Source organism: Neofelis nebulosa, chromosome 5 (genome assembly GCF_028018385.1).
Source record: "Neofelis nebulosa isolate mNeoNeb1 chromosome 5, mNeoNeb1.pri, whole genome shotgun sequence".
Taxonomy (NCBI): Eukaryota; Metazoa; Chordata; class Mammalia; order Carnivora; family Felidae; genus Neofelis; species Neofelis nebulosa.
This window is the reverse complement of record NC_080786.1, coordinates 9,835,312-9,862,703: the sequence shown is the minus strand read 5'-3', so window position 1 is coordinate 9,862,703 and position 27,392 is coordinate 9,835,312. Positions and strand designations below refer to the sequence as shown.

At 43.6% G+C, this 27,392-nt stretch overlaps 1 protein-coding gene across 4 annotated transcripts; it reads left to right on the top strand.

The window, feature by feature from the left end:
• Positions 1-7,943: 7,943 nt before the first annotated feature.
• Positions 7,944-22,951, top strand: LYZL4 (lysozyme like 4). Of its 4 annotated transcripts, none has more exons than XM_058729547.1 (5): positions 7,944-8,020; positions 12,360-12,551; positions 12,672-12,821; positions 16,369-16,447; positions 22,700-22,951. In XM_058729547.1, the coding sequence occupies exons 2-5, from the start codon at positions 12,413-12,415 to the stop codon at positions 22,767-22,769; spliced, it is 438 nt and encodes a 145-aa protein (XP_058585530.1). In that variant the 5' UTR covers positions 7,944-8,020; positions 12,360-12,412; the 3' UTR covers positions 22,770-22,951. The 4 variants fall into 4 exon arrangements, with proteins under 4 accessions (XP_058585530.1, XP_058585529.1, XP_058585528.1 ...); XM_058729546.1 differs by having other exon boundaries at positions 7,977-8,074; XM_058729545.1 differs by having other exon boundaries at positions 7,977-8,174.
• Positions 22,952-27,392: the final 4,441 nt, after the last annotated feature.

Here is a 27,392-nt window from a genome sequence, read left to right as displayed (position 1 = left end):
TCGAATTAATATTATCCTCAGCCAAGTGCCTAACATATGAGCAGGACTCAAGAAAGGCCAGTTGCTCTTTTCGAGGAGGGGGGTGGTTTCTATCTTTCCGAAGGCACTTGAGCAAGATGGTGCCGGTGGGTAGGGGTTGGAGAAAATGAAAGAGGATCAGAAGCATAGCCCAAGCACACTCCACTTTCATCTTGCTGGTGACCTTCTGGCACATCATCTGAGACTCAGTTTCCACATCTCTTCCTCAGTGCAGCCTTCCTTGTCCCCATCCTACCCTACCCCTGGCAGGTCAGGGCTCTCACACAGAAGCGTGAATGGACTTCTATTATGGCATTTATTAAAATGCTGCTCTAATTTTTTTAACCTGCTTAAGGTACCCCACCATGCTGTGAGCTCTTCTTGGCATCTGCAGCACTTGGCACAGTTTCTATCACATATTGGGATCTCATAAATATTTTAGGTGAATAAACATTGCTCAGAGCCATAAGCTGTTGGTCTAAGAAAGAGAAGATCCACCCCCCCCCGCCCCAGTTTACCCAGTGTATTAAATCCCATTGGCAACATAAAACCCATTTCATCCAGTTGCACTCATGATTCACGAAGGGCAAATGGTGGGGCAGCAAACTCTGGTGTCTGTGCCAGAAGTAGCCTTTTGTCAGGGCAGGTTCTTGGTCAATTTTTCTGTCAAGGGTAAACGTGGTCAGATAAAGAAGAAAAGGAAATCCTCTTCCCTGTGGAAATTATGCCTCTGTTGGAGGTTGTGTGATTGCAGTATCAGCCTGACCCACTGATCCTGTACAATCAGTATGGTGACTTGTTGATAGGGAGCCAGAGCAGGTGGCCAATATGTTAAAGGGCCAGATAGATGGTTGCCTAGAGCCTTGAGCCAGGGCAAGAGCACAGAGTTGGGATGTGTCAGTTCTCTACTGCTGTGTAACAATCTCTCCCCTCCCCAAACACAAACTTAGTGGCTTAGAACTAGAGTCATTCATCTATGGGTCAACAGGACAGTTCTGCCTATCTTGACAGGACTTGGTTGGTTTGGGCCATCATCGTCCAAGCATCTTTGGGCTGCTAGAGGCTGGCTAGTCTAGGTGATCTTATTCACATTCTTAGCTAACTAATTGGCTGTCTACTGGGACAACAGGGGTGACGGGTGCCATTCATCTCTCAAAAGATGAGGCCAGGCTTATTTACATGGTGGTGGTAGGATTCAGAGTGAGCAGAAGCTGCAAAGCTTCTTCAGGCCTGGGATCAATGCTGGCACGGCATCACGTCCACTGCATTCTGTTGGTCAAAGCAAGACACAGGCCAACTGACATAACAAAGAGGCATGGATACAGAGAAGAGTGGAATTGTGGCCTTTCTCTTTTGGCAAACATTCTACTACAGTGGATGAGGGGGACGTTTCTTTTCTGATAATATGCATTTTCAGAGGTAGTTGTTTTTGCAGATGGGATATTTATTGATTAACCTATATTTGTGAAATGCACTTTGGTCCTTGGTCAACCAGTCTCCAGGCCCTGGAGCAATCTTTGAGTGGCCCCCCCTCTTGTATTTCACCTATATCTGAGTTCTCTGAAAGGTCTCCAAGGCAAAAGGTGCTGGATCTTGTCAGAAATGAGTCCCAGCCCAGGCTCTCACAGACTCCTGAAAAAGGAAAGGAAAGGACTCTTTCACAATAAGCCAAGGAGATGCCCCTCATCATGTCAGCTATTGACTGATGGCTGCATAGGTGCGAGAGGCAGGCTGGAGCCACAGTAGCACCTTTTCTGGCTGCCCAGAAAGCTGAAAAGACAAAAAGTGGTGTTTAGTGCTCTCTCTCAAGGACCAGCTTAAGGGAGAGGAGCCTGGCAGGCTGGAGAGCCTAAAAACGGGACATGATTCTAGGACTGCAGGAGAGAATATCTCTCGGCAGTGCACATTCTTCAGAACAAGCACATTCCCTTCTTCTTTTTTAAATATAATTTATTGTCAAATTGGCAAACATACAGTGTATACAGTGTTCTCTTGGCTTTTGGGGTAGGTTCCCATGATTCATCACTTACATACAACACCCAGTGCTCATCCCAACAAGTGCACTTTTCCCCTCTCTCTCCCTCTCATCACCCATTTTCCCCTCTCTCCCGCCCCTCTCCATCAACCCTTAGTTTATTCTCTGTATTTAAGAGTCTCTTATGGTTTGCCTCCCTCCCTCTCTGTTTGTAACTATTTTTACCCCTTCCCTTCCCCCTCGGGAAACTAAGTTTCCCGAGTTCCACACATGAGAGAAAACATTTGATATCGGTCTTTCTCTGACTTATTTCACTTAGCATAATACCCTCACTTACCCATTATACCCAGTTCCATCCATGTTGCTGCAAATAGCAGAATTTCATTCTTTCTCATTGCCAAGTAGTATTCCATTGTGTATATAAACCACATCTTCTTTATCCATTCATCAGTGGATGGACATTTAGGCTCTTTCCATAATTTGGGTATTGTTGATAGCACTGCTATAAACATTGGGGGTACATGTGCCCCTATGAATCAGCACTCCTGTATCCTTTGGATAGATTCCTAGTAGAAGCACATTCCCTTCTGATCCCAGAACCATATAATGTCTATTCCCAAGGCCACAACTTTCTCTCCTCATGCAAATTCGGGTTACATCATGGCCATTGAGGAATGCATGCCTCCCATTCCTGGGAGAGGACAGATGACATCAGAGCTTCTGGGGATCACAGGAACGTACCAAGGCCACTCCCCTGGAAAACCAGAGAACACCAGGAATGTGGGTGTTCCATAATAAAAATGAACTGGTGCACTGACAGAGGCTTGTTTGGATAATTCCGAAGGACGTAAATGTCAGTCGGGCCTTGAGATGAATTCTGCGTGTGAGGAGCATCAGGTAAATCAATAGTGATCCAATTACTTTCTATTTTTAGAATAAGGTAAGAAGCCAAACAAGGTGAAAAAGGCCAAAAACAAAGGGTAAATATTGTATGCTTCCACTTATATGAAATACCTACAGTAAGCAAATTCACAGAGACAGAGAGATGAAAGGGGCAGGAGGGAGGCAGCAATGGAGAGTTATTGCTTAATGGGTGCAGAGTTTCTGATTGGGTGATGAAGAATTTTTGGAAATGGCAGTGATGGTTGCATAACATTGTGCGTGTAATTAATGCTACTGAATTTACACTAGTAAATGGTTAATATAACAAAATTTATGTTGCATATATTTTACCACAACTTAAAAAAATAGCATAATATTCTTAAACCATCCAAATATATATTCTGAATAGGTTAGTTGTATGGATTAAATTATATTTCAGTAAAGTTATTTTTTATTTTATTTTTTTAAGTTTATTTATTTTGAGAGAGAGAGAGAGCATGCACACAAGTTGGGGAGGGGCAGAGAGAAAGAAAGACAGAATCCCAAGCAGGCTTTGCACCATCAGCACAGAGCCCCATGTGGGGCTAAAACTCACCAACTGGGATATCATGACCTGAGCCGAGACCAAGGGTGGGAGGCCCAAGTGATTACACCATCCAGGTGCCCCAATAAAGTTGTTTTTTTTTTTAAATCTTTATTTTTGAGAGAGAGAGACAGAGTGTGAGCAGGGGAGGAGCAGAGAGAGAGAGAAACACAGAATCTGAAGCAGGCTCCAGGCCCTGAGCTGTCAGCACAGAGCCCGATGTGGGGCTCAAACCCACAAACTGTGAGATCATGACCTGAGCCAAAGTCGGACGGTCAACCAACTGAGCCACCCAGGCGCCCCTAAAGTTGTTTTTTAAAAAGGCAACCAAGGGTATTGTGAATTCCCTAAATGTCAGCTGAAAGAGGAATGAAATCCAATTACTGACACACAGAACAATGAATTTTTACATAAAGATAAACACAGAGAAAGTCCTTGTCTCTCATGAGAGAATTCAGGAAGGAAGGGATAGTTCTGATGGGCTCTGCAACCTGCCAAGCTGGAGAGCCCTGAGCTTTTCTCAAAGAATGAGTGGGTCAGGGCTACTCAACACACAACTCAAATTGGATGAAACCAAGAGGAATGGAAAAGTCCTGAGGTAGACTGGCTTCAGGTACAGCCTGATCCAGAATTCAAACAACGTCACCAGGACTTAGTTTATCTTTGTCTCTTGGCTCTGCTGGCTGTGGAGTTGGCTTCATTCTCTGGCTCCTTATGGTGGCCAGATCAACCCTTATGGTGATGCAATCATTTCAGAAGTTCCCCTCTTCCCCTGGAAGATTCACAGACACTGGGGTACACCTCTTTTCTAGAGGTTTTAAATCAAAATCTTAATCTTCTCTATGATTGGTGCAGCTTAGGTCACTTAATCATTCCTGAACCAATCGCTATGCCCAAAAGAATGTGATATGCTGAATGGCTTAGGCCTGGTCATGTGCTCCACTCTGGAGCCATGGATGCAGCCATCTGCAGACGATGGGTGAGTGAGGGATGGGTGTGTCCAGGTAGAAAATTGAGTGTGTTCACACTTTGGAGGCAAAGTATGAATCCACCTTACAGAAGTTGGGAGCACTCTTGGGAATAACAGAGGCAGACTTGTTGCCAAGAGATGTAAGTTTATCCCAAAACAAGTGGCAGAATCTCATCCCTTAATATTACAGTTTGGGCTGCCTTGAAGCTGGTTCAGTCCATCTTCTGTGTGCACTAAGCTCTCACTTCTCAGCTCACTACATTTTAATTTTCATGTATGTCCTCCCACTATCCTGGCAGTTCCTTCAAGTTTTTTTTTTTTTTTTTTTTTTTTATTTATTTTTGGGACAGAGAGAGACAAAGCATGAACGGGGGAGGGGCAGAGAGAGAGGGAGACACAGAATCGGAAACAGGCTCCAGGCTCCGAGCTGTCAGCACAGAGCCCGACACGGGGCTCGAACTCACGGACCGCGAGATCGTGACCTGGCTGAAGTCGGCCGCTTAACCGACTGCGCCACCCAGGCGCCCCAATTCCTTCAAGTTTAAGAGCAGAGAATGTGTCTGGTTCCTCACTGAGCCTACCCTAGAGCCAGTACATAGTCTGTGCTTAATAACTGTTCTTCTAATGATTGAATGAATAAGGAAAGACTGGGGAGTAGGATGCTTTGGTCTGATAGGGTAGGGGAACAGTGTCTGGCTATAGTCGTTGTCTAACTTGGCAGGTCAATTTGTTAGTTGAACAGGTGTAAGCCCTTTTCCCTCATTTTTAAAACAAATCAGTTCTAGAAAGTTCTAATTCCATTCATGTGACCAAGTTGCTCAAAACGTGTTTGGTAGGGCATGTTTGTGTGTGTGTATGAGTGTGTGAAGCTCCCTGCATGAGAGCAATTATTCAGTCTACTTTCTTCTCTGCCTTTAAAACCTTTTAAATATTTTGTTTATTTTTAATAGGTAATTTATTGACTTGTTTGGAAATAATGGTCAAATAGGGCACCTGGGTGGCTCAGTCGGTTAAGCGTCCGACTTCGGCTCAGGTCAGTTCGAGCCCCGCGTCGGGCTCTGTGCTGACAGCTCAGAGCCTGGAGCCTGCTTCAGATTCTGTGTCTCCCTCTCTCTCTGACCCTCCCCCATTCATGCTCTGTCTCTCTCTGTCTCAAAAATAAATAAACATTAAAAAAAATTTAAAAGAAATAGTGGTCAAATGTAATAAATTTCTTGCACATCTTTCCATATATAGAACAAGCAAATATACATTAATATTACTTCGTTTTGCACTCTGAGATACTGATTTGAGACTCCTTCTCATTTAACATTATTTCATAAGTATCTTCCCATATTAGTATGTGGAGAGTTGCCTGCTTGATTCCAAGGCTGCAAAGAATTCCACTGAATGAAATCACTTCGTAACTTGTGTAATCCACCTCTATTGATGAAAATATAAGTTGTTTCCAATAGTTCCTCATTTTAACCAAATACATGAATGATTGGGGGTGGCTGTTTTCCAACAAAACTATTTATGAGAATAGTCTGCTGGCCAGGTTTGGTCTGTGAGTTGTAGTTTGCCAGGCCCTGCCCTAAACTGTTCCATGAAATCTTTGCACTAACCCCAATAATAATAATGGAAGATGCTTTATGTCTTCCAAGGCACTCTAGTAAATGCACTAAAGTCTTGCACAGGAATGGAGCTCTGGTCAAACAGCAGTGAAAGCGTGGAGGAGGGAGAGGAGGGCTATTACTAGTCTCGCTCTAAAAGACCTCTGCTCCCCTCTCCCAACTCTGGGAGAAGAGACATAATCTCTCTTGACTACAGATTTTCTGGAAAGCATAAGAATTCAAGATTACGTTTGAAAAACTGCTGAAAAGTACATAAAGTTGCAAAATACTCTACTGATGAGTAGTAGTGGTGGCTTTTGCAAATTAAGTTGAAGAGTTAAAAGGAAATAGAGATATGCCATTAGTACTGATCTGTCAATTATGTGAGTATAAGGCTGTGTCCAACCAATCCAGGACAAATTGGTCATTCCAGCTTAAGTTAATTATCTAAACTTCAAGATTAGTGCTTTGAAAGACTTGAGAAAGGCAAATCATTCTACTAAAAGGATAATTTTGGGTAATATAACTAAGAAAGTTTAGGAAAAATCTTGAAAATCTAGAAGGGAAATCCAGGTGACATTGCTTTGCTTTATGTCTTTAAATTCTTTCTTTGCTTTTATGTTTTCAAGCTTTTGATTTACTTTAAAGTTATAGAAGTTAGAAATGGAATATGGTACAGTATGATTTACACAAAAATCTTAAGCAGTGTTCCAGTCCATAACTCATATCTAAGAAATGGCCATCACTAAAGATTATTGAGCCAATGTGGATTTATGAGTTTAAGTCTTGGTGTTTATGGCCTATTTCTTTTATGATTCTCTATTTTATCACTTTTAATTAATCAACTAATTACCAGTCATAACTGAGTCAGCCATAAGAACTTCAGTGTTTTCAAAAGGCTAGCATTATCCTCAATCATTTCAGCATGTTTTGACTCTTTGGAGCTAGAAGGGATTTTTAAGATAACCCAATCTGGTGCCCTTATCTCACAAATGAGGTTGCCCAGCTTCCAGAGAGGATGTCCTTGACCATGACCCCATAGTGAGTAGATGAGCAAAATAATGGCTTCTCCCACTGCTCCCTACTAGAAGGCAGTTTTGTGGAGGCCTGGAAGAATACTATGATAGGCAGAATAATGGTCCTCTACAGATATCCACTCCCTTACACCTGAAACCTCTGAACATGTTAATTACATGGCAAGGACTTTACAGATGTGATTAAGGTAAAGAACCCTGAGATGTGTAGGTTATCTTGGATGTCTGGGTGAGCCAGTCTAATCACATGAGTCTTTATAAGTAAGAGAAGAGGCAGAAAGGTGAGTCCGAGGGACAGCTGGGTGGTTCAGTTGGTTAAGCATCAGACTTTGGCTCAGGTCATGATCTTGTGGTTCACGGGTTTGAGCCCTGCATCGGGCTCTATGCTGACAGCTCAGAGCCTGGAACCTGCTTCAGATTCTCTGTCCCTGCCCCGCCCCTTCCCTGCTTGCCCTCTTGTTCTCTCTCTCTTTCAAAAATAAATAAACATTAAAAAAAATTAAAAGAAATGTGAGTCAGAGATACAACAACATAAGAAGAGGAAGGAAGGAGTCAAAGCATGAGAGGGTTTTGATCCATCATTGCTGGTTTTGAAGATAGGGGAAGGGAGGTAGAGTCAAGTCATGCAGATGGCCCCTAGAAGCTGGGAATGGCCCTCAGCTGACAGCCAGCAAGGAAACGGGGTCTTGGTCCTACAGCTACAAGGATCTTTATTCTGCCGACAACCTGAATGAGCAATGGAATGGGTTCTCCTCTATAGAACTTTAAGATAATAAATTTGTATAGCTTAAGCTGCTAAGTTTGACGTAGCTTGGTACAGCAACAATAGAAAACTAATACACCGTGTTGGTGACAGACCCCTCCCTGCTTCAGAATATTCTGGTGCATAGCTACTGATGTCATAGAAAAGATTCTAGAAGAGCACACTATGGAGAAGCACTTGGGTTTAGAAGCTCTTGGGTGGAGGTAAGCGGGTTATCAAGGAAGTGGAATCTGAAAAGCCCAGGGAACCGAGTGCAGGTAGAGCAACTTTTCTGCAGTAAAGGTCAAAGCTGCCACAGTGGCTGCTTCTCCCCTCCCGTGAGGAGGCACCAAGGCCTGCAGAAGGACTGGTGAACTGGTAAGCTGGTATAGGATGGGCAGGAACCAGGACAGTTATGATGATACCCAGGTGCAAGAGACACTCAGAAAATCCACTTATTGCTTATATGACGACAATTCTGTTGGGAAGGGTTGGCATTCATTCATTCATTCATTCAACAGAGATTCAGAGCACCTACTATATACTAGGCTCTGTTCTAAGTTCTTTTTTTTAATATGTGAAATTTATTGTCAAATTGGCTTCCATACAACACCTAGTGCTCATCCCAACAGGTGCCCTCCTCAATGCCCATCACCTACTTTCCCCTCCCTCCCACCCCCCATCAACTGTCAGTGTACTCTCAGTTTTTGGTTTTGTTTTGTTTTTTAATTTTTTAATGTTTTTATTTATTTTTGAGACAGAGAGAGACAGTGCATGAATGGGGGAGGGTCAGAGAGAGGGAGACACAGACTCGAAGCAGGCTCCAGGCTCCGAGCTGTCAGCACAGAGCCCGACATGGGGCTCGAACTCACGGACCGTGAGATCATGACCTGAGCCGAAGTTGGACGCTCAACCAACTGAGCCTCCCAGGTGCCCCTACTCTCAGTTTTTAAGAGTCTTTTATGGTTTGGTTCCCTCCCTCTCTAACTTCCCCCCACCCCCACCCCCCGCCCCTCTGGGGACAAAGCAGAGAACAAAACAGACCAGGTTTCTGCATTCCTGGTGCTTACTCTCTTGTGTGAGAGATAGAGGAAAAAATAAATGAACAAGGTAATTTCTGAAATTGACTTATATTATGAAGAAAATAGAAATGATTTTCTGTGATGGAGCAGTGATCAGAGGAGATATTGAGATCATTTTTGAGCTGAGACCATGACCACAAAGAGCAGGCTCTGTGGTGGTTGGGGGAGTCCTGTTCCAGCCAGAAGAAACAGCAGACGAAGGGGTGACTGGGTGGCTCAGTTGGTTAAGCGTCTGACTCTTGATTTTGGCTCCGGCCATGATCTCGTGGTTTGTGGGATTGGGACCTGCTGTGGGCTCTGTGCTTGTCTGCTTGGAATTCTCTCTCTCTCCCTCTCTCTCTCTCTCTGCCCTTCTCCTGCTCTCTTAAAATAAATAAACTTAAAAAAAAAAAAACAGCAGATGCAAAGAACCCGTGGTGGGAATAAGATTGGCATGTTTAAGGAAAAGAGATATGCAAGGTGAGTGTGGTGGGGGGAGAGGTGTGAAATCAGACTAGAGAGGTACTCAGGGGCTAGAGCAGGAAGGGTCTTGTTGGCTGGGTTGAGGAGTTGGGATTTCATTTAAAGTGCCAGGGGAACCCACAGGAGGTGAGTGATGTGACTGGATATATGTTTAAAAAATTTTTTTTTAAATGTTTATTCAGTTTTGAGAGAGAGAGAGTATGAATGGGGGAAGGGCAGAGGAGAGGGAGACACAGAATTCATAGCAGAATTCAGGCTCTGGGCTGTCAGCACAGAGCCCGATGTGGGGCTTGAACTCATGAACCGTGAGATCATAACCTGAGCTGAAGCCAGACCCTTAACCAACTGAGCCACCCAGGTGCCCCTGGATATATGTTTTTAGAGAGGACTTTCTAGCTGTTGTGTGGATAATAGGGATAGGGGAACAGGAGAGGATTGTAGGGTTTCAGAGTATATCTTGGAACCTCTATAGAAGTCAGAGTTGATGGTGATTTCTGAACTGCCATGAGGCAGAGGAGATGGTGAGAGGTGGATAGGCTTTGGTAGAACAGGAGACGGGACTCCCAGTGAATTCACTGCAAGGGAAGAAGGAAGGAGGGAGGACTAAGTATGCCTTTTATGTCTGTCTGTGAGACGGATGTCCTTCGCTGAAAATATCCTTTGCTCTGCTGGAAAATGTAAACATGGACTTCTCTTCCAATATGCATTGGAATTTGGTTATTAAGCTAAGGGCAAGGAGTATGACCACAGTTCAGAAAGACAGGTGTCTTCTGGGGATTGAATACTTTGCATATTTAACTCTTTCACCTTTTAAATCAACACAATTAGGTAAGCATTATTTTTTTATCATTATTTAGATGAGGTACAGAGAGGCTGAGTAACTGTCTTCCATTATTCCTGGGATTCCTAAAATCCCAGCTATTACAGGGTAAAGTCAGAATATGAACCCAGGCAATCTGATTCCCAAGTCCGAGCACTTTAAATGCCAGGCCCTCCTCAATAGGGTATGCTGTATAATAGTGATGTCTGTAACTAATCATATGAGTTGAGAGTTTAAACAAATGTTTAAAAGTGAAATTCTTCTAATTCAGGACTATACTCGTTTATTTCTAACTTTTTCCCAAGTTAGACATTTGCATCATTAGTTCTCGACAGAGGACAGTTTTGTCCACCAGGAGACGTTTGGCAGTGTGTGCAGACATTTTTTGTTTGTCACAACCGAAGGGGAGGAGCTTCTGACACCTGGAGACAGGTGTGCTCCCAAATAAACTCCAATGCATAGACCAGCCCCCAGGAAAAAGGATTTTCCAGCCCAAGTGCCAAGGTCAAGAACCCCTTGTACAAGTAAATGTAGGCTGGAGAACAGGCACACACCTGTGAATGATAACAGACAGGTGGATGCAATTAGTTGCCTAATTAACATATATTTACGCAGTGTTGGGGCTGTAGGGCATGCCAGGTAGAAGTTATGTTGTAATTTCCAATTGCACATTCTAGTCTGAGGGATAGGACGTAGCACAGAACAGGACAATCACCTGCTAGGTTCTGGAGGTGATTCTGAAGGCAGTAGGGGCTTAGAGGGGGAACGTTTATGCAGGATTGCATCAGGCTTCAAGGAGGTGGCACCTGTAGTGGACACCTGAAGATGGAGAAATGTTTGGGTGGGGAAGGGCATGGTAGGGCCCTGTGGATTGGGAAGAGCCATGCATGGAGACGCTAAGGAAAGGGGCATGGGTAGTGGGGAGTGGGGTAGGGACGTGCAGAGAACAGAGAAGGAGCAACATGGGAATTCAGAGTTGACTGAGTGATTCCTCCTGATGGAGGCAGGGCAGGGTAAGGCCAGATTATGGAGGACTTAGAAAGCCAAGGGTGGGTTTGCTCTGATAAGGACTAGGGAAATAGATAGAAGCATTCGAAGAGTAACATTTTGTATATGCTTTGGGGACATTCGTCACTCATGTTAGAAACCACCACCTTGGGGTGCTTGGGTGACTGCCAGCTAAGCGGCCTCCGACTCTTGAGTTTGGCTCAGATCATGATCTCTCAGTTTGTGGGTTCGAGCCCCTAGTTGGGCTTCCTGATGACAATGCGGAGCCTGCTTGAGATTTAATCTCTCTGCTTTTCTCTCTCTCTCTCTCTCAAAATAAATAAATAAATTTAGGGAAAGAACACCATCTAGAAGAGTTGGGAGGAGTGGAGACCAAGAGGCTGGGTTACCATTCAGCTTGCAGTGATGAGGGGGGTTTAGGTGAAGGTACAGAAGGAGGTTCAGGGAATGGTGATCGGTTGGGGGGGTGGTGGTTAAGGTTCGGTGATGAGGGTGGTTGAGGGGATGGTGATGAGGGGGTTTAGGTGGTGACAACAGAAATGGAGAAGGAGAAACTCAGGAGTCAATTCTCTGAGCACCCCACACATGACCCCCGTTCTCACAGATGAGAAAGCACAGGCATTGTGAGGCTCAGGGACTTGCCTGCTTTTGTCAGTGATGACACCCCTGCTATGTGGCAGGTCTGGGCTGGACCGGGGTTTGTCTCCTTGTGTGGACAGCTGGAGAAAAGCTCAGCAGAGTTTGATTTGTAGACAGTCTGGGGACAAACTGTGGAAAGGGTGAGACCACAACTCTGAATATATTCTAGGATAAAATGCAGTGGTGGAAATAATTCAACGTAATAATAATGCTTGAGTAGTGGGACCACATTGAAGTTTTTCCTTCTCTTCCTGTTTTCCAACTTGTACCTAATGAACAAGTTCTACCTGCATAATAAAGGGGAAGAGAGGATTTGATGCCTTTGGGTTTTGCTGGAGGGAAAGAATGTGAGGGTGTGACCTTCACAAGACCAATTTCCTTAGGAAATAGGGCGTCAAGCAGAGGAGGAGAGGCAGGGTTTCGGGCGTCCCAGATTTGCAGTGACACAAAGCAGAGGATTAGGGTGGGAAGAAGTATCATGGTTAAGCCAGGGGAGACTCCCCTTTATCTGAACACACTGAATCGCAGACCCCCACCCTTCTTTTCCTTTAGAGAAACCAGGCTCACCTGGCCACTATTGCCCTGAACTGCCAGGAACCTGAGAAATGAAGGCATCCTCGGTCCTTTCCCTCCTTGGCTACCTAGTGGTTCCAAGTGGCGCTGCTATCATGGGGCGCTGCGTGGTGGCTAAGAAGCTCAAAGATGGAGGCCTGGATCATTTCGAGGGCTACAGCCTTGCAAACTGTGAGTAGGTCCCTCTAAGCCCCTTCTCTCCTCACCTCCTTTTCCTCTGGCCTCTGCCTAGGCATCTAGGCATCCCCAATTCGCCTTCCCCCTAGCCACCCAACTCCTGTTCCATCTTAGGGGTGTGCCTGGCTTATTTTGAGAGCAAGTTCAACCCCACGGCGGTCTACGAGAACCTCCAACGTGACTACACTGGCTACGGCCTCTTTCAGATCCCCAACCGTGACTGGTGCGACACGGGCAAGAACCGCTGCCACATATCCTGCTCTGGTAGGTCACCTCCCTCCATTCCACACCGGGGCACCGGGGGCTGCCGCACAGAGCTCCTGAGGCCTGCCTTCAGGGTGGCCAGAGTTTGCAGGCTTGGAGCAGGGAGGAGGCGGGGCTGGTAGGGGCGGGGCCTGGGAGGCTGAGTGCGGTGAAAGGGCTGCGGAGAGGGGAGGCTGGGCTGTCCAAAGAGGAATGCAGATGCCCATTCGGATTAGCAGAGAAGGTGTCAGAATGTTGAGAGGAGGGGGGGGAGAGGCTGCGAGCATCAGAGCCTCTGGGCCTGAAGGGTTGGAGCAGAGGGCTCTGTGGGGGCTTCATTTTGCCCACACCTGGGCACAACACTCTACTTCAAGGGGAATGGTCGCTGCCGCTTGGACAGGCAGAAGTGGTCGCTGGGAGGATACAGGAGTAGGCTCTTACAAAGGGAGCTTTGCTGCCGCTCTCAGGGGTTCCAAGTACCTGTAGTCAAGAGGTTGCACTTGCCCAGGGTTCCATCATCCTAGCACTTACTGAGGACCCACTAAGTGCCAGGTCTCCTGGAGTTGCCATTCTAATGCTGGCAAACCGCCAGGTACTCCAGTAAGCTCTTCATGGATATGAATTCGTCTAATATTCTCAAAGGCACCCATGACATGGGCATCATTATTATCCCCGTTCTATAAATGGGGGAACTGAGGTCCAGAGAGGGTTAGTGGCCCAAAGCCACACAGCTGGTAGGTGGTATCGTTGAGAGGCAAACCCAAGCAGTGTGACTCCTGAGTCAGGACTAAACCAATAGGGTGCAGCACCAGGCCAGAGCTCTCTCTGAAACTTGAGGCTGTTATTCTGCCTTAGGAGGTTCTAAGAGCCCAGCATTCTTAGGGTCTCCCTAATGAGCAAACCTCCTTCCCCCATGATGAATGAGAAACGTTCTAGAACCTATAGCTGCTGAGCTGGGTCTTTAGGAGACAGAGTGGGGAGGTCATGGTAAAGCTTCTTATATGGGCCAGGAGAAACCTGCTTGGTGTTGGGCCCCATGCTTGGCCTTGGGACTCCAAAGAGAAGTAAGACAGTTCCCAGATTCAAGACGACACAGAATTGCAAAGTAGGAGGGAAAGGTGCAGGAAACACACAGGAACCCAGCGGGATTCCCAGCCACTCCCATTACAAAGTGACTTACATGAGCTTGTGCAATTCACTTCCTGGAGCTTCCTCATCTGTGAAGTGGGGATAACATTAACTACTTCTTAAGGTTGCTGTGAACATTCAGTGGGATAATGTATGGAAAACACTGTGCAAGGCCCAAAATCACAGTGATCAAAGTCTAGGGGAAATCTACACATTAAGAACATAATTACTGTGATAGGTCATTCAGTGTCATCCTAAGCTTCCTGGTAGCCAAGACAAGAAGAGAAACCCAATAGGCCCATGATTTATATCTCATAAGAAGATTGATTGATTGATTGCCAGAATCTGACCAGAGAAACAACTAATTATCTATAATAGACGTGGTACTGAGTGCTGTGATGAAAATACGGTGGAGTCGATATCTTTGAAAAACCCTCCCACTAGATAAAATGTAAAAAATTAAATCTGGAATGCCTGGCTGGCTCAGTTGATAGAGCATGTGACTCTTGATCTCAGGGTCGTGAGTTCAAGCTCCTTATTGGGCATGGAACCTACTTAAAAAAGAAATATCTTCTATAGTACCTGGCTGGCCTGGCAAGAAAGGAAAATCCTTAAAGGCTAAAATGAGGAGCAAGAATCCAGACAGATAAATGAAGATTGAAGCTGATGGTGACCCAGGGGACATCAGCTGATTCCCTGTGGCCTAAGGCAAAGGTTTGAGGTCATCGTGTAGATGGGGCCTGAGCAAAGCAAGGAGGTACACTGGAGACATACTGAGAGCAGCACTGTCAGCTGGAAGAGATGAGCTAGAATATCCTGAAAGCAACGACATTCTAAAAAGAGGGGGAAACAGTCTCCTTGGGAATTTGTAACCACAAGCCAGCAGGTTTTCCTTGAGCCACAAGGAAGCAAGGCACCATCAAGAGCTACTAGGCCCTGTGCTAAGTCCTGGGAGCAGTTCAGGGAATTGTATCCCATCCTTGTCCAGCAGGGTGAGGAGCAGAGATAATCTTGGCTCCACCTCTTACTACTTATGTGAGCTGAGCCTTAGTTATCTTATCTGTAAAGTAGTAATAAGAGGACCTACCTCACAAGGCTTTTGTTGAGTTTTTAATGTGCTATAGTGTACATTAAGAGCTAAGCACGGCGTCTGGTAAACTGCCTGGTGTGTGTGATGAACACAACTTCATTCAAAGAATTTACAAAGCAGCTGGGGTTTAGGACGCGCGCACGCACACACACGTGTGTGTGTGTAAGCATGCATGCACATGTGTACCTATGTATGCACGTAGGTATGTATACACACGTGTATGGATTTAACAGGTAAGTGCTGCATCAAAGTGGCATTTTATTCAGAAGAGGGAAGAGGGCGCAGTGAGCTTGGTTGGTGGTCAGTGGCAGACTTTTAAGGACCGTCCTGTTTAGTTGAGCTGATCCAGATTGGGAGATGAGCATGAATAAAGTCCAGGAAGAGAAACTGTGTATGATTACCTAGCTGTGGGTATCAGGGGTAGAGCACCCACTTTCAGGGTGGGCACTAGCTTTGTCTCCTGCTACCCCTTGGTAGGTCTCTAATGGTGGGGCCATGGAGGAAGGCAATGGAAGGGTAAGGTGGTGGCAGTGGAAAGGTACGTTGGGGCAAAGTTGGACTCTGCCAAGGACGTGGAGTTTTGTTTTACAGGCAACCAGGGGGCACCGAAGTACTGTTTTAAGGAAAAGCCATCAGACTGGATTAGGGAAAGGAGGAGGCAAAGTGTAGTCAAGAAGGAAGGTATTGCAGTAACCCAGGTGGGAGGTCTTGGCTTCCACATTCAAAGGAGAGAATGGGGTGATGAATGCCTAGTCATGTTGGTTCCCCAGAGGCACCTCTAGGCCATCTCACATGCTGTTTCTTCTGCCTGGAACAGTTTTCCTTCTGTGATCCTTCCACCCCTTTACCTTACCTACTCTTTTAGATGTCACTTGGCCCAATAACCCCTCCCTGACCCTGAAAGTCTGAATGGGGTGCCCCCACTCATCAGCTCCCACGTCAAGCTGCATTCCCCCATCATGCCAGGTATCTTTGGTATTATACTTATCTCTGATCTTTATCTCTCTCTATCAGACTGCAGGCTCTAGGAGGACAGGGACAGATTTATTGTGTTCGCCATTTTGTGTCCGCTGCTTCTTAGATTGCTTAGCACAGTATATTCACTATACATAAATATTTTTAGTGAAAATATTATGATAAGAATTACAAGAAAAAAACAATAGATTTAGTAAAAGAGGACCACATGCTACTACCTCCTAGGGTTGTCTTGAGGAAAATCTAGGGATAGATTTATCCTTGGAATCATATGGAAGCCTCTCTAAACATGAGTACCCTGTAGCTTCCCTGACATCACTCTGACTTAGCTGCCAAGTTGTGGAGTCGTATTTTTCCACTGTGTTTTTTCCACAGCTTTACTGAATCCAGATTTGAAGAAGACAATTGAATGTGTTAAGAAAATCGTAAAAGATAAGGAAGGGTTGGGAGCATGGTAAGTGGTACATTTTCTAATAGTCTGTATTAATGACCATCACCCATTATATTTTTTATTAAAAAATTTTTGTTAAGTTTATTTATTTATTTGAGAGGAGCAGAGAGAGAGAAGAGGCAGAGAATCCCAAGCAGGCTCCATTCTGACAGCATGGAGCCCAACGCGAGGCTTGAATCCATGAAACCATGAGACCATGACCTAAGTCGAAACCAAGAGTTGGATGCTCAAGCCACTGAGCCACCCAGGCGCTCCCACCAATTATCTTTAATCCTAATCTTGGCCTAATCTTGGTCTCTGCATATCTGTAGTCTCAAACTAGTGGGATCCTACTCCCCAAGATAAGCGGTAGAACACCACTGAGTTCTGCAACCCCAAGCTCTCAGGAGGAAGGACATAATTATCAGACAAATTGCCTTAAGTTGAATGTATTTTTTCTTTCTCAAATCTTGTTTAGAGTTATACAGGAGGCTAGGGTGAGCATCCTTGAAATAAATCTCTGTTTATATCTCTGATTATTTCTTTCATCTAAATTCTTGTAAGGTTCTTAATGTTGTAAAATGACTCTCCAGCAAGTTTGTACCAATATCAGTATTAAGAGCTTAGTAAGATGCCTATTTAGTGAACTCTGATCAAGTATAAAATCTTTGCCATTTGAAAGGTATATAATAATTTTATCTTCTTTTGCATTTTATGATATCCCATTAGGGGTGTTTTCCCATTATGTTTGTTACATATTTATATTCTTTTGTGATTTTTCCCCTGCCCCTCTCCTTTGCTTATTTTTAAAATTCAGATCATATTTGTTTGAAATAACTCTTTATATATTAGGCATTGTATTAGATGTATTAACGGATAGTTATATATTTGTTACCAAAAATCACTGCAACTCTGATTTCTTCTATAACCATGTATTTGCTTAGTAAAGACTTCCAAAATTTACAAGTGGTTGGGCCTGTATTCGACTTCTTTCACTCAATATTTGTTCATATTGTTGTGTATAGTTCTAATTTGTTTGTTTTCGTTGCTATATAGTATTCTATTATATGGATGGATGTATCGGTTTATATATCCATTATTCCATTGGTGGGCATTTGAATAGTTTTCATTTTTTTAGTGCTGCCATGAACAGTCTATACTTTTCTTTTGGTGAATGTATAAATGGATTTCCATTGATTATACCAAGGAATAAAATTGTTAGTCATAGATATGCATATTTTCAGATTTGGTATATTCTGCCAAACAGTTTTCTAGAGGGATTCAATTTACGCTGTCACCAGCTGTTGTAGGTTTTGGTGGCTCCAAGTTATTATCAGTGCTTGATATTTTTTAGGTTTTTCTTGTGACTGTGTAGTAGGTATTGCATTGGGTTTTACCTTGTGTTTCCTTGTCAACTAATGAGATTGAGCACTTTTTCAAATTTTATTGGCCATTTAGATATCCATTTATGTGAAGTGCCTGTTCAATAGTTTTGTCAGTTTTCCTATTACATTTGTCTTTTTTCTTATTAATTCATTGGGAATTATTTGTATGCCCTGGGTAAAATTTTCTGTTGGATACAAGTATTGCAAACATCTTTCATTTTGTCAGTTACCTTTTCACTTTCTTAAAAAAGTCTTGATAAAATGAAATTCTTAGTCTTAATGCAGTCTGATTTATTATTAATTTTCTTTTATGGTTATTTTTGTGTTTTTTTAGAGGAATATTTGCCTATTCCTAGGTCATGAGGATGGTCTTCTTAATTTTTTTTCTAAAAAACTTTATTTAATCTCTCACATTTGACTCTCAATACATTTTGCTTTCTTTTTCTTGCTTTATTGCATTGGCTAGAAACTCCAGTAAATGTTGAGTAGAAGTGATGATAGTGGCATCCTTGTCTCATTCCCAATCTCACAGGTAAGACATTGGATATTTTATCATTAACTGTTTTATTTTCTTTAAAATTTCTGAGATAGTCTTAATCAGATTGAGTGTTCTTTTCCATCTTTTCCATTTCTAGTTTGTTAAAGGTTTTTAAAATCATGAATGGGTGTTGAATTTTGTTTATTACACTTCTAGTATCTTTGAAGTTCTGTGTTAGCCTATCCATCTTTTTTTTTTTTTTTTTTTTTTAAGCTCTTGCCTTTTTAATCTCTCTTCTTTCTCTTCCATGGCTTTCTCCAGAGCTTGTGCCTGGTGACATCTTATTGAAGACATCAGTTATATAAAATTTACTTCTGGATTCTGTAGTATATTATTCTCAGAGGAATGTTCCTCTGAATTTCATGATGAGCTCCCTTTTCTTCTACTACTATTTTCCCATAAGTACCATGTTAGTTTCTTTTTTTTTTTCTTTGAATAAGGATAGATTTTCCCTCTTATTCAGTATTTGCCACATAGACAGGTCATGTGGCTTTTTCTTGTTTCTGCTCACTGTTACTTGGCTAATGGTTATAGAACAGTGTGTAAGTCTCCTGGCCCAATTTCCAACCTGGATATTTTCCTGATATGTGTGTCTAATTCTCTCTCCTAGTCTGAGTCATTGGAGTATGTAAAAACCCTCCATTCCCAGCATGCACCTCCACCACCTCCACCGATACCATTTATCATGGAGGGCCTATGCTATCCACTAGACACTGTCTCACCACCAATTTCCACCTTCTTTTGCCTTTTCCACCTTCTCTCTGTCCCATATTTCATAATTGATGTCCTGATTGATTTGGGGCATTATAGTCACCCATTAGATCTAGAAACAATGTAAATATTTTTTCAGTGTCAGATTGTGCATCTTAATATTTTTTGCTATTAGGGTTTATCTTGTAATTGATGTGTCCTCCCAAATTTTAACAAAAGTTGTTAATAAATCATTAACATATTTTACAATAGAGGAAATCCTTTAATGATAGCTACAATTTCTTTCCTTTGCCGGTATGTAGGCTTTGCATGTCTATATGAACATCACAATCCTTGTGCAGTGAGTATTCTTATTCCTTGTGAAATGAGGAAACGGGGGCACCGAGAGGTACAAGTTACCCATGGCCACAGTGGTGGAACTAATTCTAGATCTGTGCAATTCCAAGCTTCAGCTTTTACCAGTTTGCTCAAAGAGTAGATGGTTGGCCCAGGAAATCTGTGCTCTGGTCATGTGGAAGGCAATCAAAGGACTCTCTCTGCACGGTTCTTCTGTGGGGGCAAGGTTTTGAACAGTCAGTGAGTGAGGAGGGGCAGAACTGCAGGCGGACCCATCTTACCAGCGGAAGTCTTGAGTAGTGTTTCTTATAGTGACCTCAGGGCCCTATAGGCAGTGAGACCTTGTTCAGAATCTGGCAACAGAACGTGTGTCAGTCTCAGAGGTCAGCTTTTCATTGTTGCTTTTTTGTCATTTTCTGTGCCTTTTGGTGCTAACTTCAGTCAGAGATTTTTGTCTGTTTTACTTGCCTCCAGCATCTGGCTCTGTGCCTGGCGTATTATAAGTCTTCCCTAAATGTTTGTTGGAAGATCAAGTCCACATTTGGGCTGTTACCTAGAAGCCATTAAAATTTTTAGAAATTTATTATTTATCATTTCTCAAAATAAAAATAAGACATATGTGTTTAAAAATGAAAATCAAAAAATAAACATCTTGCTCTTATCAGCAGCCTCCTGAGGGTCACCGCTGTTAATATGTCTTGTAAATCAGAGAAAAATGTGTAAATATTGAGAATAAGAAAAATATCTTAAAACACACATGAAATCCCAACATGCACACTGACCTGCACCTAACTTTTTTTTCACTTATTAAAGAGCTTGCAAATCTCAGCATAGTGCTACCTAGAGGTATCTGCCCTCTGGATGCTGCAGGTAATTATCTGCCAGTCCCTTACTGATGAACAGGTAGATTGTTTCCATTTGCTAGGACCACTAAGTGCATTTAAATGTTGGTAGAGAGGGGAGCCTGGGTGGCTCAGTCAGTTAAGCGTCTGACTTTTCATTTTGGCTCAGAGGGTCATGATCTTGTGGTTCATGAGTTTGAGCCCCACATTGGGCTCTATGCTGACAGTGCATGGAGCCTGCGTGGGATTCTCTCCCTCTCCTTCTCTCTTTGCCCCTTCAGCTCTCTCTCTCTATCTCTTTCTGTCTCTCTCTCTCTCAAAATAAATAAATAAATAAACTTCAAAAGAAATAAACATTGGTAGAGAGATTGCTAAATTGGCATTCAGAGAGGGAGCACCCCCAGATACACTGCGTGAGAAGGCCTGTTCCCTCAGCTCATTGACCTAGAGCAATAAGATTTGTGTAGTTTTTGGAAATTGACACTTATAAAATGAAGCCATTCTATTTTGCCTGGCATTTTCAAACAAAGAAGCTGAGTACCTTTTCATGCATTTGTTGGCCATTTTTCTCTGAACTGATTACTCATATTCTTAGCCTGTTTTTCTTTTGAGATGATAATGTTTTCTTTCGTTTTTATTGATTTCATACATGTCTTTTATAAATTAGGGTTATTAGAACTTCGTTCATGATATCTATGTGAACTATTTGTTTCAGGTTTGCGATTTGTATTTTGATTTCATTTATGGTGTATTCATCATATAGGAGTTTTACATTTTCACAGGACCAAATCCCTCAATATTTTGTTTTGTGGTACTCCAGGTTTGTAAAGAAATCAAGCCATGTTTTCTTCTATATTAGAACAGTGCTGGGCACCTGGGTGGCTCAGTCCGTTAAGCGTCTGACTTCGGCTCAGGTCATGATCTCATGGTTCGTTGGTTTGAGCCCCTCATTGGGCTCTCTGTTTTCAACACAGAGCCTGGAGCCTGCTTCGTATCTCTGTCCCTGACTCTCTCTGCCTCTCCCCCGCTTTCTCTCTCTCTCAAAAATAAATAATTTTTTAAAAAACGTTAAAAATAAAATGATATATAGAACAGTGCCTGGTACAAATAAGCCCTATATTTTTATTAATATTAGAAAATAAAATTTTCATGGTTTTATGTTTTTATACTTAATTTTTGGTCTTCTTGGAATTTATTTTAGTGAGGTAGGGATCCAGCTTTATATTTTTCAAATGGTTAGTCAGTGTTCTCAATACTACTTATTCATTAATCCCTTTTCCTCACTAATTTAATAGACTGTATTTTCAAGTGGGAGTCCCCTTAATGTGTCTTCCAAGTGTTTAAAGCATCTTTCATACCGTCTTTATTCTCCCAGTTAATTAGAAGCATGGCTGGCCCTCTAGGGCAAGCACTAATGAGCTAAAGTCATCATTATTGTATAGCACTTAGTAGAGATATGCTGGGCCAGGCTGAGTAAGGCCTTCCCACTTGCTCAGGACTCCAGCAAAGTGAGCTCTTATTAAAGTAATAAGCAGCCATGTCTTTTCAAAGCTCAGATCAAGCAGCTTTGCAGGGTTGAGGCAGACAGGAAGGGAGAAGACCGAGGGCCTGCATGCCCATGGGATTCCCTTCTGCAGTGCCTGCCCTGGGCTATGTAGAGCCTTGCAATTTCTGAAAATACGTATGTGTGTGTTCCCCCCGAAGCTTTATAGTTGTGGGGGGCAGGGGCTCACAGCCCTTTCTTTAACTGTGGAACCCCTACCCTGGAAAATTCATGGGGGCCTGCCTGGCTGAGGGATGGCCTAACAAAACAGGGTTTCTAATGGTCTGCATCTGGTCTGGAGATCCCCACAACTTCCAGGTTGGGAGCAGAGGACCTGGGGTCTGGGTACTGGCATGGGGGCTGGGAATAGAGGGATCACTTTTCAGGAGAAAAGTTTTGAAAAACTCAGTCTAGCTGGCCTAGGACCAGCTAGAAGGGAGTTTGAGGAGCTGGGTTGAGGGTTGAGGAGCTGAAAGGGAGTTTGAAAGGTGAGGGGGGAAACACCTGCACGGAAAGGTGAAAGAGGCCCTGGCTCAAGGTCAAGGGTTCCCATTTCAGATCAAGGACTCGCCCTCTGACCCTGGGCAAGTCACAGAACTCCTCTGATGCTCACTTCAGAGAAGTCAAGGATACTTCTCTTGTAGGCTGGGGGAGGGGCTTCCCGTTCATGGTGTGGGACTTACGGAAGAAGTGGAGGGCAGCGTGAGTATGCTGTGGGCGCAGGCAGCACGAGCGTTTGTGCCAGGATGCACTGGAGTTAGCAAGAGGGTCATACTCGAGAGGCACAACGGCCTAGGAAATGTGCCTGCAGAGGCCAGGCTGGGCTGTAAGTGGGCCAGCAGGGGGTTGTTGGACCGGCAGATCCTGAGCTGGGACACTGGGGAGCCCCCGCCTGTACACTCCACGCTTTCCTTTCTGCAGGCCCTCCTGGTCCCTGAACTGCCAGTACTCAGACACTCTGGAACGGTGGTTGGATGGATGCAGGCTGTAGCCGCAGGGGCGGCCCTGACGCCATTCTCTGGTGGTACCTTCCAAATGAAGACGCTTTTCTGTTTGCTGCCTTCACGCAATCCTGTTGATTATCTCAGCTTGACAGCTCCATCAGATGGAAAAGGACGAAAGTTTGCTTCCTCCAGGGATGCGGGATGTAGAATAAACCGGCTGCTTACTCAACCTGGACCAAAGGTCTCCACTTGTATTATCATCCTGTGATTGCTACTCGGATAACCATTATTTACCGTCATCATGGTTTATTATTATTTAATCTTAGATGGAGGACTTAGAGGAAGGAAACTATCTGGAAAACAAGGTGTGTCCATGAATGTCAATATTAAATAGGGAAGGGAAGAAAAGATACAGGAGAAGAAAAGAGGGGTCAAGGGCGAGCAGGGCCACCAATCCCAACCCGTGTCCACATTGGGACCCCAGGTGGAAGTGACACTACAAAATCCTCCTTGTACTTCTATGGAGAGAATCAAGTGACAGGTGTTCTTTCTCATAAAAAGTTCAAGTGTTTTTTTAAATTTTAATTTTTTTTAATGCTTATTTATTTTTGAGACAGAGAGAGACAGAGGGTGAGTGGGGGAGGGGCAGAGAGAGGGAGACACAGAATCAGAAGCAGGCTCCAGGCTGTCACCACAGAGCCTGACGCAGGGCTGGAACCCACAAACTCTGAGATCATGACCTGAGCTGAAGTCGGACGCTTAACCAACTGGGCCACCCAGGCGCCCCTAAAAAGTTAAGTTTTAGAAAAAATTATCAGAAACTCATACTCTCATTAGAGAAACTGGAAAAAAATACAGAAATATATATATATATATATACATATATACATATATATGTATATATATGTATATATATACATATATACGTATATATGTATATATATGTATATATATACATATGTATGTTCTCCTGTGATCTTAGCTCCCAAAGGCAATTGCTGTCATGCTTTGGTTGCAACTTTTTTTTTTTTTTCCGTTTAGGGATTTTTCTTCTTTATCAACAATGCTGTGGGGCACCTGGACGGTTCAGTCACTTAATTGTCCAACTCTTGATTTCGGCTCAGGTCGTGAATTCACAATTTGTGGGATTTAGCCTCATGTCCCTAGAGAATCTGCTTGGGATTCTCTCTCTCTCTCTCTCTCTCTCTCTCTCTCTCTCTCTCTCTCTCTGCCTTGTTTGCTCTCTCTCCCAAAATAAATCAATAAAAACTTAAAAAAAAAAAACCAATGCTTTTGGTTTTTTAAAAAATAACCAAAAATAATGTTATAGAGTTTTGTACCTCATGTTCTAGAAAGAAAGAACATGGCAGCAAACCTTTCTCCCTATGTGCATTGCAATTTTATTTTATTTTATTTTTTATTTTTTTTTTTTCTCAACGTTTTTTTATTTATTTTTGGGACAGAGAGAGACAGAGCATGAACGGGGGAGGGGCAGAGAGAGAGGGAGACACAGAATCGGAAACAGGCTCCAGGCTCCGAGCCATCAGCCCAGAGCCTGACGTGGGGCTCGAACTCACGGACCGCGAGATCGTGACCTGGCTGAAGTCGGACGCTTAACCCACTGCGCCACCCAGGCGCCCCGCATTGCAATTTTAAACAGAAAGGGATTTATTTCTGAAACTTCAAGCTTTACAGAATCCTTGCCCAGGATGGATCAGCAGGTGACTGCTGGGGCTTCCCGGCTGTCCCTGCCCCAGCCATGCGAGCAGAAGTATGTGTTCATCGGAAGCCAGGTCACTTGCTGGAGCCCAGACTTGGAGAGCATGGTCCCTAAACTTGCAGCCCTCACATAGGAGGGAAAAGACTAGGGGAGGCCACTGGCATCACCAGCTTCCCCACGTGTGTCAGAGATTCTCCAAAATGAGATCTTAGTGCTGGTTAATATTCCACTGTATGAATGCGCCGTATTTGATTTAACTTTCCCCCAGCTGTTAGATTTTTAGATCTCGTCATTTTTTTTAACCATTACAAAGAATTCTGTAGTGCCTGTTTGTGGTTGCCCCTCTCTTCATTACTTACCCTTTTTAAAAATTACACAAGCCACATGTACTTAATGAAGACCATGTGGAGAGGACAGATAGTCATAACGAAGGACATTCAAAATACCTATCATTGGGGCGCCTGGGTGGCTCAGTCGGTTAAGCGTCCGACTTCAGCTCAGGTCCTGATCTCACAGTCCGTGAGTTCAAGCCCCGCGTCGGGCTCTGTGCTGACAGCTCAGAGCCTGGAGCCTGTTTCAGATTCTGTGTCTCCCTCTCTCTCTGATCCTCCCCTGTTCATGCTCTGTCTCTCTCTGTCTCAAAAATAAATAAATGTTAAAAAAAAAAATTAAAAAAAAATACCCATCATTCCCCACTGGAAACAGAAATTTGCCTCATTGCTACACAGTCACAATTGAGAGTCCCAACATAGGGATGGTATCAGTCTTTTTTTTGTGTGTGTGCACCCTTCACTATTTCAGTGTGAGCACGTGCACATATTTGTTTCCTTACAAACATGGGCTACCACTGTCTATACAGTTTGTAATGTTTTGTGGCCTGAGATTTCCAGGTTTATGATAGGAAGCCTCGCACTGTTTTTAACAATCTCACAGCATTCCTGTATGTGGACAGACTGTAACATACATAACCTTCTATTGTTACTCTGTTCCATCCAGACACAAAGTAAATGACCTAAGGGAATCAAGGTCACCATGAGGCAGGCAGGACTGAAAGCAAATCAACCCTTCTTTTTTGTTTGCATCTTGTTTGCTTTCCGAGGGGAAGGAGAAATACCTGTAAGTTTGAATTCCAGGGGCAGAACTTTGACTCAAGTTCAGTAATGATTGGACAGCTTGATCAGTTGGCTTTGCGTGGTTTATCCCGGTCTAGAGAGAAGGATATTCCATAGTTCCCAACCACAGAGTAAAATTCCTGCTGGTGGCCACACTTGGGGTTGAGGCACTGAGAAGCTAATGAGACCCTGAGAGCCGCTTCCTTATTGAGCTGGGAGGCCCATGCTGTTTGTGAGGGGGGGCGCAAGCATGATAATGCATCTGACCTCAACCCAGCCTTCACCCAGACATTCACGACAACCTGCAATTGATTAAAACACTATCTCCTCAAGTGCCAAATCCAGCGTGCTGCCGCCTCCTTCCAGCCCATTACCCTGCCACGGCTCATCATCGGCCTCTAATGGACACTGTGTCAACATGGGCGTGAGACTTGAGGACAAAGCAAATGTTACTGTATCGATTGGAACAGTCTCTCGGGGGTTTCCCAAAGTCAGCTCCTGGCTTGGCGCTCTCAAAGCCACTGAGAGTGGGCATTACAAAGAGCACTTGTTCTGGGGCCAGATCTCCCTTGTCTGGTTTAGGGAATGATGAAAGCTTCATTTAAAAATCTCGGGGCGCCTGGGTGGCGCAGTCGGTTAAGCGTCCGACTTCATCCAGGTCACGATCTCGCGGTCCGTGAGTTCGAGCCCCGCGTCAGGCTCTGGGCTGATGGCTCGGAGCCTGGAGCCTGTTTCCGATTCTGTGTCTCCCTCTCTCTCTGCCCCTCCCCCGTTCATGCTCTGTCTCTCTCTGTCCCAAAAATAAATAAAAAATGTTGAAAAAAAAAATTTAAAAAAATAAAATAAAAATCTCAATGACATGGGTATTGAAGAGGGCATCTTTTGTGATGACCACTGGGTGTTGTATGGAAACCAATTTGACAATAAATTTCATATATTAAAAAAATAAATAAAACAAACGTTAAAAAATTAAAAAATAAAATAAAATAAAAATCTCAATGACGACCCCCATTACTATCACCTCTAGCACCAGCAGCTACCATATGGACCCAACTTTACAAATATTATACGTAGGCATTTACATACGATTTTCCAAAACTTGCAAAACCTTACAAGGTAGGGATGAATTATAATCTTGTCCCAGGGGGAAAAACTGAGGCTTGGAGGGGCTAAACCACTTTACTCCAGCCTTGTAAGTGATGGAGATGGAATGAGTATCTCCCCAAAAGCCATAGCTCCCCCACACAGCCCACTCAACACCCTAGTTCTGTATTGGTGTTAGTTTTTCTCTCCATCCATTAGCTAGAAAATTGGTCTCCAGATATTTTTTTTAAGGTTAATAGTGGCTTTTAAAAAATTTATTTTTGTTTTTTTATAATTTACATCCAAGTTACTTAGCACATGGTGCGACAATGATTTCAGGAGTAGATTCCTTAATGCCCCTTACCCATTTAGCCCATCCCCCCCCACAACCCCTCCAGCAACACTGTCTGTTCTTTATATTTAACAGTCTCTTCTGTTTTGTCCCCCTCCCTGTTCTCATATTATTTTTGCTTCCCTTCCCTTGTGTTCATCTGTTCTGTGTCTTAAAGTCCTCATATGAATGAATTCATATGATATTTGTCTTTCTATGATTGACAAATTTTGCTTAGCATAATTCCATCTAGTTCCATCCGTGTAGTTGCAAATGGCAAGATTTCATTCTTTTTGATTGCTGAGTAATACTCCATTGTGTGTGTGTGTGTGTGTGTGTGTGTGTGTGTACCACATCTTCTTTACCCATTCATCCATCGATGGACATTTGGGCTCTTTCCATACCTTGGCTACTGTTGATAGTG